This window comes from Leucoraja erinacea, unplaced genomic scaffold (genome assembly GCF_028641065.1).
Source record: "Leucoraja erinacea ecotype New England unplaced genomic scaffold, Leri_hhj_1 Leri_250S, whole genome shotgun sequence".
Lineage (NCBI taxonomy): Eukaryota > Metazoa > Chordata > Chondrichthyes > Rajiformes > Rajidae > Leucoraja > Leucoraja erinaceus.
In genome coordinates this window covers 73,898-86,311 of record NW_026576151.1, presented here as the reverse complement: position 1 = coordinate 86,311, position 12,414 = coordinate 73,898, and the positions used below count along the sequence as shown (strand labels likewise).

At 49.3% G+C, this 12,414-nt stretch overlaps 1 protein-coding gene across 1 annotated transcript; it reads left to right on the top strand.

The window, feature by feature from the left end:
- Window positions 1-7,952: 7,952 nt before the first annotated feature.
- Window positions 7,953-12,175, top strand: LOC129716498 (gamma-crystallin S-1-like; the record flags this gene model as incomplete). Its single annotated transcript, XM_055666358.1, has 2 exons — window positions 7,953-8,225; window positions 10,249-12,175. Coding segments are annotated over 2 exons (549 nt in total), but the record flags the coding sequence as incomplete, so codon positions are not given.
- Window positions 12,176-12,414: the final 239 nt, after the last annotated feature.

Below are 12,414 nucleotides of genomic sequence, written 5' to 3'. Positions count from 1 at the left end.
AGGGGGAGGAGAAGGGGGAGGGAGAGGGAGAGGGGAGAGAGGAGAGGGGGGAGAGGGGGGGAGAGGGAGGGGGAGAGAGAGAGAGGAGAGGGAGAGAGAGAGAGAGAGAGTGGAGAGAGAGAGAGGGGAGAGAGGAGAGAGGGAGAGAGAGAGAGAGAGAGAGAGAGAGAGAGAGAGAGGAGAGGGGTGGAGAGAGAGGGGAGAGAGAGAGGAGGGAGAGAGAGGGGGAGAGAGAGGGGAAGAGGGGGAGGAGAGGGGAGGGGGAGGAGAGAGGGGGGGAGGGGGAGGAGAGAGAGGGGGAGGGGGAGAGGGCGGGAGAGGGAGAGAGCTGGGGGAGGGGGAGAGGGTGGGGGAGGGAGGGTGGAGGGGGGAGGGTGTGGGAGGGGGGGGGGAGGGGGGGGGGGGGGGAGGGGGGGGGGGGGAGGGGGAGAGAGGGAAAGAGAGAGGGGGAGAGGGAGGAGGGAGAGAAGACCGGGGGAGGAAGGGGAGAGAGGAAGAAGGCCTGAGGGGGGAGGGGAGAGAGGGGGGGGAGAGGAGGGGAGGGGAGAGGAGGGGAGAGGGGAGGAGAGAGGGGAGGGGAGAGGGAGAGGGGGGGGGAGGAGGGGAGAGGGGGGAGAGAGGGGGGGAGAGGAGAGGGGAGAGAGGAGAGGGGGGTGCTGAGGTGGGAGGGGGGGAGAGGGGAGGAGGCAGGGAGGGGGGGGGAGAAGGGGGGGGAGAGGGGGAGAAGGGGGGTGTGTGGAGCGGAGGGGGTTTTTAGGGGTGGGACGGGGGGTGGGGAAGGGGATAGAGAGGGGGGAGGGGGGGAGAAAAGAGGGGAGAGAGAGGGGGGGAGAGGTGGGGAGGGGAGTGGTGGGAGGGAGAGGAGGGGATATGGAGAGGTGAGAGGGGGGAGAGAGGAGAGGGAGAGAGGAGAGGAGGGGAGAGGGGAGGGGAGAGAGAGGGGGGGAGAGGAGGAGGGGGAGAGAGAGGAAGGGAGGGGGGACAAGAGGAGAGGGGGGAAGAGGATAGAAGGGAGAGGGAAGAGGGGGTGTGCTGAGAGGGGTGGAGGTGGGGGAGGGGAGGGGGGGTGGGGAGGAGAGGAAGGGGGAGGAGAGGGGAGAGGAGGGGGGAGAGGAGGGAGGAGGAGGGAGAGAGAGAGTGCCTTTTTATTTCAACCCAAACAACCATTTGCAGGCAGTGCTTTTTTACTTTAACCATATTTTCATTTTCAAACCACATTAAGGGTACTTACTCATAGTTGTGTAGACACGTGTTCAGTGTTATTCACAGCTCAGAGAAACGTGACCCTCTGCCTTCCTCCAGCTTGCAGACTAATTGAGGCACACCACTTCCTGGTTTTATAGTCCCTCCCCCTGTTGCCAGCAGGGGCAGCAGAGAGAATGGGGAATTTTGTAAAATCATTAATATCTCTGTCATATTTCATCAACGGGAAAAATCCTCGGCACACATATGGCGGAGGGGGGCTCTGAGCGAGGTGGCCAAAAATGACGGCCGTAGGTGGCGGCGTTCTCTCGGAAATCGCAGCACAGATCGCCAAAACCGGTCAAGAACAGAGTTTTAGTAATATAGATAGATAATAAAGTTTAGCAGGCATTTTACCTACCAGTAGTTTTTCCCTGATCCTGAAAACTCCAAAGAACCTATCAAAAGTGAAGGATATCGCCTACAGCTGCCCTCGACTGCCTGTAACTACATAGCATCCCCACTCCACTGCATTATGAGTTAAGAGGGGGGGAACGTGGGGGGGGCATAGAGGGGGGGGAAGAGGGGGGAAAGAGGGGGAAGGGGGGGGGGAGGGGGGGAAAGGGGTGGCAGGAGACGAGGGGAAGAGGGGGGAGGGGGAGGGGGGGGGGTGGGGGTGGAAAGAGGGGGGGAATTTGGGAGAAGGGGGGAGAGGGGGGAAGAAGAGGAGGGGGACAAGAGGGGTGGCAGAGGGGCAGAGAGAAGCGATCGGGAGATATCGGGAAACCCGAGCCGAGGCGCGAGTGTTCGTCGACTGAAGCTCTCAGGAGTTTGACAGGGCTACTTTTGAACAGGGGGAGGAGGGAGGGGTGGGAGGTGACATCAGTCGCAGCACGTGCAGACGGCAGATCCATTGTCACGTCATCAGCAGAAACAACAGAAAAAACAAAGTTTTGAATAGAAAGTTGGATAGGAATTGTGAACATTTTTATTAATTACTGAAGAAATAGTACAGCAGGAAATTTTCAGGTGCTGACTTTGGACTCCAGCAGGTAAATCTCTACCAGAATATATAAACATTTTCCCGTTTGCATGTTGTTTTTTCAAGTAGATGTGATCACACACAAATAAATGAATAAATACATACACACGCATCCAAGATCAGAGTTTTACAGTTATAATGATAAAGATATGGATATGGATATTTAATAAATTACTAGACCAAGTGCAGACCCGTTGGGTCCCCTTTCCCCAACGGCGTTTGGGGGGGGGGGGGGGGGTGGGCTGCCGCATCAAACACACATTAACCACCTCCCAAACACACAGGTGGGAAGAGAGGGGGGGGGGGAGAGGAGGAAGGAGGAAAGAGGAGGAGGAGGAGGAAACGGGATAGGATTTGGGGGGGTAGAGGGTGGGGTAGGGGATGGGGAGAGAGATGTGGGGGAGCGGGGGGGGAGTATGGGGAGGTAGGGGAGGAGGGAGGGAGGGGGAGGGAGGGGTGGGGGGGAGAGAGAGGGGAAAGTGTGGGGAGGGAGAGTGGAGGGGGAAGGGGGGAGAGGTGGAAGAGTGGGGAGGGAGGAGGAGAGGGGTAGGGGGAGTGTGATGGAAGAGGGACAGAGGGGTAGGAGGAAGGGGGCGGGTGGAGAGAGGGAAGGGGGTGGCGTAGAGAGGGAAGGGGGGTGAGGGAGAGAGGGAAAGGGGTGAGGAGAGGGAGATGGGGTGAGGAGAGGGAAACATAGAAACATAGAAATTAAGTGCAGGAGTAGGCCATTCGGCCCTTCGAGCCGGAACCACAATTCAATATGATTATGGCTGATCATCCAACTCAGTATCCTGTACCTGCCTTCTCTCCATACCCCTGATCCCTTTAGCCACAAGGGCCACATCTAACTCCCTCTTAAATATAGCCAATGAACTGGCTTCAACTACCTTCTGTGGCAGAGAATTCCAGAGATTCACCACTCTCTGTGTGTAAAATGTCTTTCTCATCTCTGTCCTAAAGGATTTCCCCCTTATCTTTAAACTGTGACCCCTTGTTCTGGACTTCCCCAACATCTGGAACAATCTTCCTGCATTTAGCCTGTCCAACCCCTTAAGAATTTTGTAAGTTTCTATAAGATCCACCCTCAATCTTCTAAATTCTAGCATGTACAAGCTGAGTCTATCCAGTCTTTCTTCATATGAAAGTCCTGACATCCCAGGAATCAGTCTGGTGAACCTTCTCTGTACTCCCTCTATGGCAAGAATGTATTTGAGCATTGGGCATTGGCATTGTGACATCACACGATGGAATGTTCACCAGGGGCTGCGGCTGGTGCTGATTCTATGGGTGAGATTCCAGTTTATTTTTGAAATATTGGGGGGTGGGGGGAGAAGGATTTGATTAAAAACGTGTACTTAAACACGACGAAATGTAATGAGGAGCGGATACTTAGAAAGAAAAGTGAAATCTCTACCGAAATGGAAAAGATGTCGGCGATTCTGCGGTCTGGTTTCGGAGTTGCAGTGAATCAAAGGAAGAAAGGAGGCCGGCAGCCGTCCATGTAAATAGATCCATTCCGATTGGACAACTGCGAGTGTTGGGCATTGTGACTTAACACGATGGAACGAATCAAAAGGCAGAAAGGCAGCCGGACGTCAGGCACACAGTTTTATATATTAACTAGGCCAAGTGCAGACCCGTTGGCTCTGTATCCCCAACGGCGTTTGGGGGGGGGGGGGCTGCAACATCACACTCACATTAACCACCCCTCAAACACACAGGTGGGGGGAGGGGGATGAGAAGAGGTGAGGGAGGGGAGAGGAGGAGGAGGAAAACGGGACAGATTTGGGAGGGAAAGGAGAGAGGAGTAGGGGCGTGAGAGAGGGGGATGGGGAGAGAGTGTGAAGGAGGGGGGATGGGGAGAGAGAGGGGGGAGGGGGAGGGGGGATGGGGTTGGGGGGAGAGGGGGGGAGTGGGGAGGGGAGGGGGTAGGGGGGGGGGAGGAAGAGAAAGCCCTGGACTTTCTTACCACAGTAAATAGAATATATCGTGCGTTCACCCCACTGCGAGTGTCAGTGTCGTTACTGTGGTCATCTCGCAACACCACAACACCTACACCAGACTCACTCTGCATTCGCAAGAGAAAAGAGACTTTAGTGAGATACAAGCAATTGCAGATGCTGGTTTACTTAAAAAAAAGCACGCACAAAATGCTGGAGTAACTCGGAGGATCAGGTCAGGCTGAAGAGTAGTCCCGACCAGAAACGTCTCCTATCCATAACCACCTGAGATATGTAGGAAGAAACTGCAGATGTTGCTTTAAACTGAAGATAGACACAAAAAGCTGGGGTAACTCAGCGGGTTAAGGGCCTGTCCCACCTGGCCGTCATTTGCATGACAGGACAATAGTGACTGATGCGCGACAGTTGTGCGATGGTCGCGTGTGTCATCATGCGTCCGCACAGCCTTCTGGAGCGCGTGATTTGAAGATAGACACAAAATGCAGGAGTAACTCAGCAGGCCCAGCAGCATCTGGGGAGAAGAAATGGATGATGTTTCGGGTCGAGACTCTTCTTCAGTCTGAAGAAGTGTCTCGACCCAAAACATCACCGATTGCCTCTCTGCAGAGATGCTGCCGGTCCCGCTGAGGTACTCCTGCATTTTGTGTCTAGACTCCAATCGTCTTGGTCCTGCTCTGGTAGTTGGAGTGGGGACGGATCTGGATCCGCATCGGCCATGAGCCCCAGGCTGAGTTCGGCGATCGCTTGCCTGCTTCTGTTGCTGTTGGAGGTGAGACGTTGCATCGCGCCAGGGTGTCCCACTTGGCCGTCATTTACACGACAGGACGGTGGCGCACGAGATTTAGTGCAGAACGAAATTCTAGAGCGCTGAGCGATACCGCATGCAACTCCACACACTTCCACGCCACTCCGTGCGCCTGTCCGGCGCTACCCACAAGCTACCCACACGCTACCAGGTTGCTAAATGGCGCGCAAATGACGGCCAAGTGAGACAGGCCCTTTAGACAGTATCTCCGGAGAGGAGGAATGGGTGATGTTTTGGGTCAAGACCCTTCTTCAGACTGAGATGTTGTCTGATACGCTGAGTTACTCCAGCACTTGGTGTTATTTTTTTGTAAAGAGAGATTACAAATGTGAATCATCGGTGATTCAGTGGAATGGTGATTGTTTGCTTGTGTGGTCCTTGATCCCCCGGTGGGGACAGGTAACGTCTTTGAGGGTGTAGAAATATGGCACGTCTACCAGAGATCTGGAAAACGTTCTTCCCTCAACCGACATCCATCAGCTGAACCACCCATCTACGATTACACTGAGATGCCCTGTTGGAAGGGAAGTCAGCATTTGTCCAATGCACAGTGCACTGGGGCTCAGGCAGACCACGCTCGGCATAAATGATCATTTTAATTATTACTTGTAGAACCCAACTGACCAGATAGTAGATAACAGTTCAACTCTGTCCAGATTAAAGAGGCGGCCATGGTGGCACTGCATAGACTTGCTGCCTTCCAGCGCTTGTAGTACCAGAGACCCGGGTTCGATCCTGACTACGGGTGCAGTCTGTACATACTTTGTACGTTCTCCCCGTGACCTGCGTGGGTTTTCTCCGAGATCTTCAGTATCCTCCCACACTCCAAAGACGTACAGGTTTGTAGGTTAATTGGCTCGGTATAATTGTCAAATTGTCCCTAGAGTGTGTTAGTTAATATTAGTGTGTGGGGATCGCTGGTCGGCGCGGACACGGTGGGTCAAAGGGCCTGTTTCCCGCGTGGTATCTCTAAACTAAACTAAACTAAAGGAGGTGCCGAACCATCAGTTGCCAGAAAATGGGGATTGGGCAACATCTATCCCATCTCTATAACATACCGTACATGGGCCGCGGAACCGGTGGGGCTCTGCCCTCTTAGTGTAATTGTTATATGGTTATATGGTTATATGGTTAGGGTCATGGGGTACTACATGTGCCACCCCATCTCACTGACCCTGAGCCCCGCTCCCGGGGCAGTCCTGCTGTCACCCCATCCATCTACACGCCCGGAAACACAGCGATAAACAGAGTGGGCGCGGGTGCCCGGTAACCAGTACCTCAGTTACATGTCACCCGTATCCCCCGGTAACCGGTTCCCCTGGTACCTGGTGACCGGTGTCCCACGTAGGTAGGGCACATATCCCCCCCCCCCCCAAATTTTTGAGGTGGGGGATAGCCAGTATTATTATCCCCCAGATTTTGGAGGTTGAGCAACAAGATGGTGGCGCTGCCTTAGCAGCTGCGGCTCGCCTGCAGTCCGTCTGTTTTTTTCTCTTTTTTTGTTGTTCTTTTGTCCTGTTTTAGTTAATCTTTGGTTAATAGGTTGTGTATGTGTGTGGGTGGAGGGGAGAAACATGTTTTTGGTCTCTTCCTTTGGGGGGGATGCGACGTTTCTTGTTGTATCCCGCGTCTCCGTCTCCGCCGAGGCCTAATAGCGGAGCTGGCGGCCGCGGAGCTGGTGCAGCGTTCCAGCGGCTGCGGTCCGAAATCTGGAGCTGCGGTGTTCCAACAGCAGCGGCCACCCGGCCTCGGAGCTGGGGCAGCGGCAGTGGCGACCTGGCCTCGGAGATGGGGCAATGTTCCTGCAACAGTGGCCACCCGACCTGACCGCGGGCCCAGTGTTGGGAGCTCGCAGGTCACAGGTTGCGGACCTGTTCTCCAGAGCTCCCGCAACAACAGCTGCGTCCGCTGGACTGGAGGGCGGCGGCTTCAGCAGCTACGACCACCCTGGGCCGCGGAGCTGAACCGGCCCGTTCGCAGAGCTCGGATTCTGCCGCGAGACTGACATTACTTACCATCACCTGGCGGGGTCACAACATCTGAAGCCTGGATCGCCTCCGCACAGATGGAGAACAAGAAGTGATGAGACAAAGACTTAAGACTTTTGCCTTCCATCACAGTGAGGAGGTGCCTGGTGAGCTCACTGTGGTGGATGTTGATTTGTGTTTATTGTGTGTTTTTGTCATTTTGGTACTATATGTAGGACTGCAAGGCAACAAAATTTTGGTCAGACCACAAGGTCTGAATGACAATAAAGGCTACTTTGACTTTGACTTTGAAAATAATAATCACCTGCTCCAATCTCTCATGAAGGCCCGACATTATCTTAAAAATGCTTCAAACAAAAAACATTGAAATCACACTTCTGCAATGCACTAAAACATGATTTTGATCCCTCAAATTTAAAATAGTTCTTCCCCCCTCGAGGCCGGTGATCAGTGATCGCTCAGCCCCCCCCACTTTCAAAAACGCTCCGCGCCCCCTGCAGTACAGCCATCGAACAGTGTAGATGCAAAGAGCCACCAATGTTTTTGCAATCATATATTTTTCTGGAAAGTACCGTGCTTTAATGCTTCAATTACACTATTTTCTTTGTACTATGGAACTAAAAGCCTGCAATTCGTGTATTTTGCTTGTACAACAATTAAAACGAGGTGGAAGCAAACTGAAAAGAATCAATGACATGCACACAGATGTTTTGTACACAAAGACCAGGGAATGTAGTTTGATTTTTTTTGCTGATTTTTAAACCCGAATCATTAGAATAATAATGTACAAGCCAGCGTGGCCTTTTTTCCCAGCATATAAATATCAAGCTGTGAGGCAGTGCTGCATTCAGTCGGTTATCACACTAACTGGAATCAAAATGGGAAAGGCAAGTTCAACTCTGTATTTAAGCTGCGTAATGGAATTCTTCATCATTTAACTCAATGCTTGAAATAGCATTTATTTATAAACCTATTTCTCTCCACAGATCATCTTCTACGAGGACAGGAACTTCCAGGGTCGGCACTATGAGTGCAGCACCGACTGTGCCGACCTGTCCCCTTACTTCAGCCGCTGTAACTCCATCCGTGTGGAGAGTGACTGGTGGGTGGCGTACGAGAGACCCAACTACATGGGGTACCAGTATGTCCTGAACAGGGGGGAGTATCCTGACTACCAGCGCTGGATGGGATTCAATGACTGTGTCAAGTCATGCCGCAGCTACCCTCAGGCGAGTGATAATTTGATGGTTTAGGTCTGCTGCTGACTTTTGTCACATTGATGTCAACAGTCAAGAGTGCTTCATTGTCATATGTCCCAGATAGAACAATGAAATTCTTACTTGTGGCAGCAAGTAGAATAGAATAGAATAGAATAGAATATGTTTATTATCATTGCACAAAACTGAGCAACAAAATTCCATTTGCTTCTCCTCCGTTAAAAGAAATACAACACGACACCAATGCACATATGTACAGTTAATAGTAGAATATAAATACATTTTTAAAAGAGATTAAAATAATTTAGCGGTATTCCTCGAAGTTACTTCTTGCTTCCCAGTGTTCACTATTGGAGTTAAGCTCTTTTATCGCACAATAGTAGAAACTATTTTTTAGTCTACCAGTGCGAGCCTGCAGAGACCTGAATTGCCTCCCGGAGGGTAGCAGAGTAAAAAGGTGGTTGGCAGGGTTGGCAGTAAGAATTTGTCAGCATTTGCTTTTATGAAACTTATATTGGGAGTAACCATTTCCTTTTCAATTGTGGTCTCTGTGCAAGTTGGCATGAAATTACATTTTTTTTTTAACTGTGCATTGATTGATTGACTTTATATTTTAATTTGATTTAATTTAAATGCATTTGTTTAAAAGACAATTATCTGATTGAATATTTTTACCAAGCATCTAAAGTTTGAGCATTTTAATTGGAACATATACATGCTCACATCAAATAATTGGATTGTAGCTATGAATTGTGAGAGGACCACAATGCTGAACTAGAATATTATTTAGCAAGGTAAACACAAATTGCTGGAGCAACTCAGCGGGTGAGGCAGCATCTCTGGAGAGAAGGAATGGGCGATGTCACCGGAAATGTCGCCCATTCTTTCTCTGCAGAGATGCTGCCAGCTCCAGCAACTTGTGTCTTCCTTCGATTTAAACCAGCATCTGCAGTCCTTTCTTAAACATATTATTCAGCAAAGTTTCCCGTCATATACTATTTTAATGATCGTCACCATAGACTTAATGAAACCAAATTGGGTTCAAGCATATCTGCTACGAAAAATAGAAAATTGATTAGAGCTGCAGAAATAGAGAATTCATTCTGTTCCTATTTTACACTAAATCAGCAAGAAAGATATCAAGTCTGTCCTAACTGCTTCTCTGATTACTGGACATAATTAGTCCATTTGTTGCATGGAGTCCACAGACTCACACACTGCTACGAAAGTTAGAAATAAGAAACTTCGGATGCTGGTTTGCAAAAAGACATTAATGCTGGTTTACAACCCCCTCCCCATTACGCCTTCTTCCAACGCACCCCCCCCCCCATTCCTTTCTCCCCCTCTCTTCCCTGGACTCAGACCAATTTCTCTCTTCCCCCTCCCCTTCTAATTACATTGCATCCTCTATCTTCACATTTTGCAATTCTTCAATCCTCTTCCTTTTCATCTCTGCCCTTTGTCCAGCCATTTGCTTATCAAGAATCTTTCCTGTTCATCTTCTAGGTCTGCACAAACTTTGAGAGTCTTTAGTTTACAACAGAAGTGTTTAATGTTTCACTCAATGCTGGCAGCAAGACTAGTCACAATGACTGCCCGCATACTGTATGCCCACAGGATAAACTATATACAAAACATCTCCCTTTGTCCTGTGCAGTGCCACCTGTTGCACGGGAGGAGCAAAGGGTCCTCCCACCCCACACAGTCCACCAAACATCACGGATTCCCCCACAGTTGTTTCCAAATATTCCATTGACAGTGCAGGTCAAGCCATGCTTTGTCCTGCCCCTTCTCTCCCAGCTTTTTGGCCTCCCAATCTCAACATAATCAGTCTGAAGAAGTCCTGACCTGAAATGTTACCTATCCATGCTCGCCAGTGATGCTGCCTGTCCCGCTGAGTTACTCCAGCACTTTCTATCATTTATTTTCTGCAGAAATTACCTTCATATCATAAAAGGCATCTCCTGGATCCCTTAAAAAAATCCAATGCTTTCATCTAGTTATGTGCCAATTATGTAGCTGAATCGTAAATCTGAAACTTTTCCCATTCCAGTACCGAGGTGGCAACTACAGGATGAAGATTTACGAGAGGCCTGACTTTGGAGGACAGACGATGGAATTCATGGAGGACTGTCCCTCCGTCTACGATCGTTTCCGTTACCGTGACATTCACTCCTGCCAAGTGATGGATGGTTACTGGATCTTCTATGAACAAGCCAACTACAGAGGCCGACAGTACTTCATGAGACCCGGGGAGTACAGGAAATACAATGACTGGGGCGGCTACAACTCCACCATCGGGTCTTTCAGGCGCATGAGGGACTTCTAAACTGTTGCTGAAAAATATGAATTAAGGAGTAGATAAATTCATGAGCATAAATAAAAATCTTTTTTGCTGAATACCTTGATTTGTTACCATTATTTGGGCTGTCATAAATCACATTCTTATTACAAATCCTTACTGGTGTAACTCAAAGCTGGAAAAGGGTCTCAACCCAAAACGTCACCTTTTACTTCTCTCCAGAGATGCTGTCTGGCCCACTGAGTTACTCCAGCTTTTTGTCTCTATCTTTGGTTTAAAACAGCATCTGCAGTTCCTTCCTACTCCATATGGTATTACCTATTTAGAAACGATTTGGAAATGCAAGTGGAACACTCTACCAAATTATCTAACGTGCATGTAGAAACACCATTAGCATTTAAGTCTGCATTAGGCTTCAAAACCTTTCCCTGTACATGTGACTATTTGGAAGCCAGCATTGTGTAAGTTCATGAAGATGCTGTCTTGTTCAATTGAATTAAATTGAATTTTATTTTTGTCATTCAGACCTTTCGGTCTGAACGTTGACATTGACATTGACATTGACATGTTGACATTGCTCTCAAAAGGTTGCCTATTTCCTTCGCTCCATAGATACTGCTGCACCGCTGAGTTTCTCCAGCTTTTTATGTCTACCTTCGATTTTCCAGCATCTGCAGTTCCTTCTTAAACACTTTGTCCATTTCACTGTGCTTGATCCACAATGCCTGTCAGATCTCATGATTGCTGATCATTTTTACTCCCCTTGCCATCCCATAATGACCTTTCTGACCTGGGCCTCCTCCATTGCCAGAGTGTAGGCCTATGCAGCCTCATTCTAGCCACATTGCATCTCATATTCCACCTGGGCAGGTTAAAACCCAATGGTATAAATATTGAAGTCTCCAATTTTAAATAGTATTCCCATCCCTTCCTGCTAACTCTTTCCTGTGCCCTCTATCTTGGTGCACAACCATTTCTCCCACGGTCATGCCCCTTTTCCCTCAATCCACCCCCACTGCCCCTATATACCACCCTCTGGTGCAACATTTCACTCATCTTCTCTCCTTATCTGACACCCTTCTGTCTCCTTTTCATCTCTGGCCGTGTTCCACACATCATACCCTCCTCACCTGTATCCACCTATCATTTACCAGACTTTGTTCCACCCTCACCACGTTTCCAGCTTTCTCCCCCTTACTCCTCAGAAGCCCATTAAATCTTTCCCCCCTCACCTTGAACCTATGTCCTCTGGTTCTCAATTACCCAACTCTGGGCAAGAGACTCTGTGCGTTTACACGATCTATTCCTCTCATGATTTTATACACCTCTATAATATCACCCCTCATCCTCCTGCAATCCAAGGAATAGAGTTCTCGCCTGCTCAACCTCTCCCTATAGCACAGGCCCTCGAGCTCCGGCAACATCCTCGTATATCTTTTCTGAACCCTTTCCAGCTTGACAACATCATTCCTATAACATGGTGCCCAGAACTGAACACAATACTCTAAATGCTGAAAGCCTTTTTGACCACCCTGTCTACCTGTCTCGCAATTTTCAACGAACTATGTCCCTGCACTCCCTCTGCTCTACAACACTCCCCAGACTCCAACCATTCACTGTGTAGGTCCTGCCCATGTTAGACTTCCCGAAATGAAACACCTCACATTTTCTGTATTAAATTCCACTTGCCTGACCGATCAAGGTACTGTTGCATTTTTGGCAACCAATACAATAATACAATACAATACAATACAATACAATACAATTTATTTGTCGTTTGGACCCCGTTGAGGTCCAAACAAAATGTTGTTTCTGCAGTCATACATACAAAACGAAAAAGACTCAAGACACAACACAATTTACATGAACATCCTTCACAGCGCATCTTCTCCTCGCTGTGAAGGAAGGCAAAAAAAA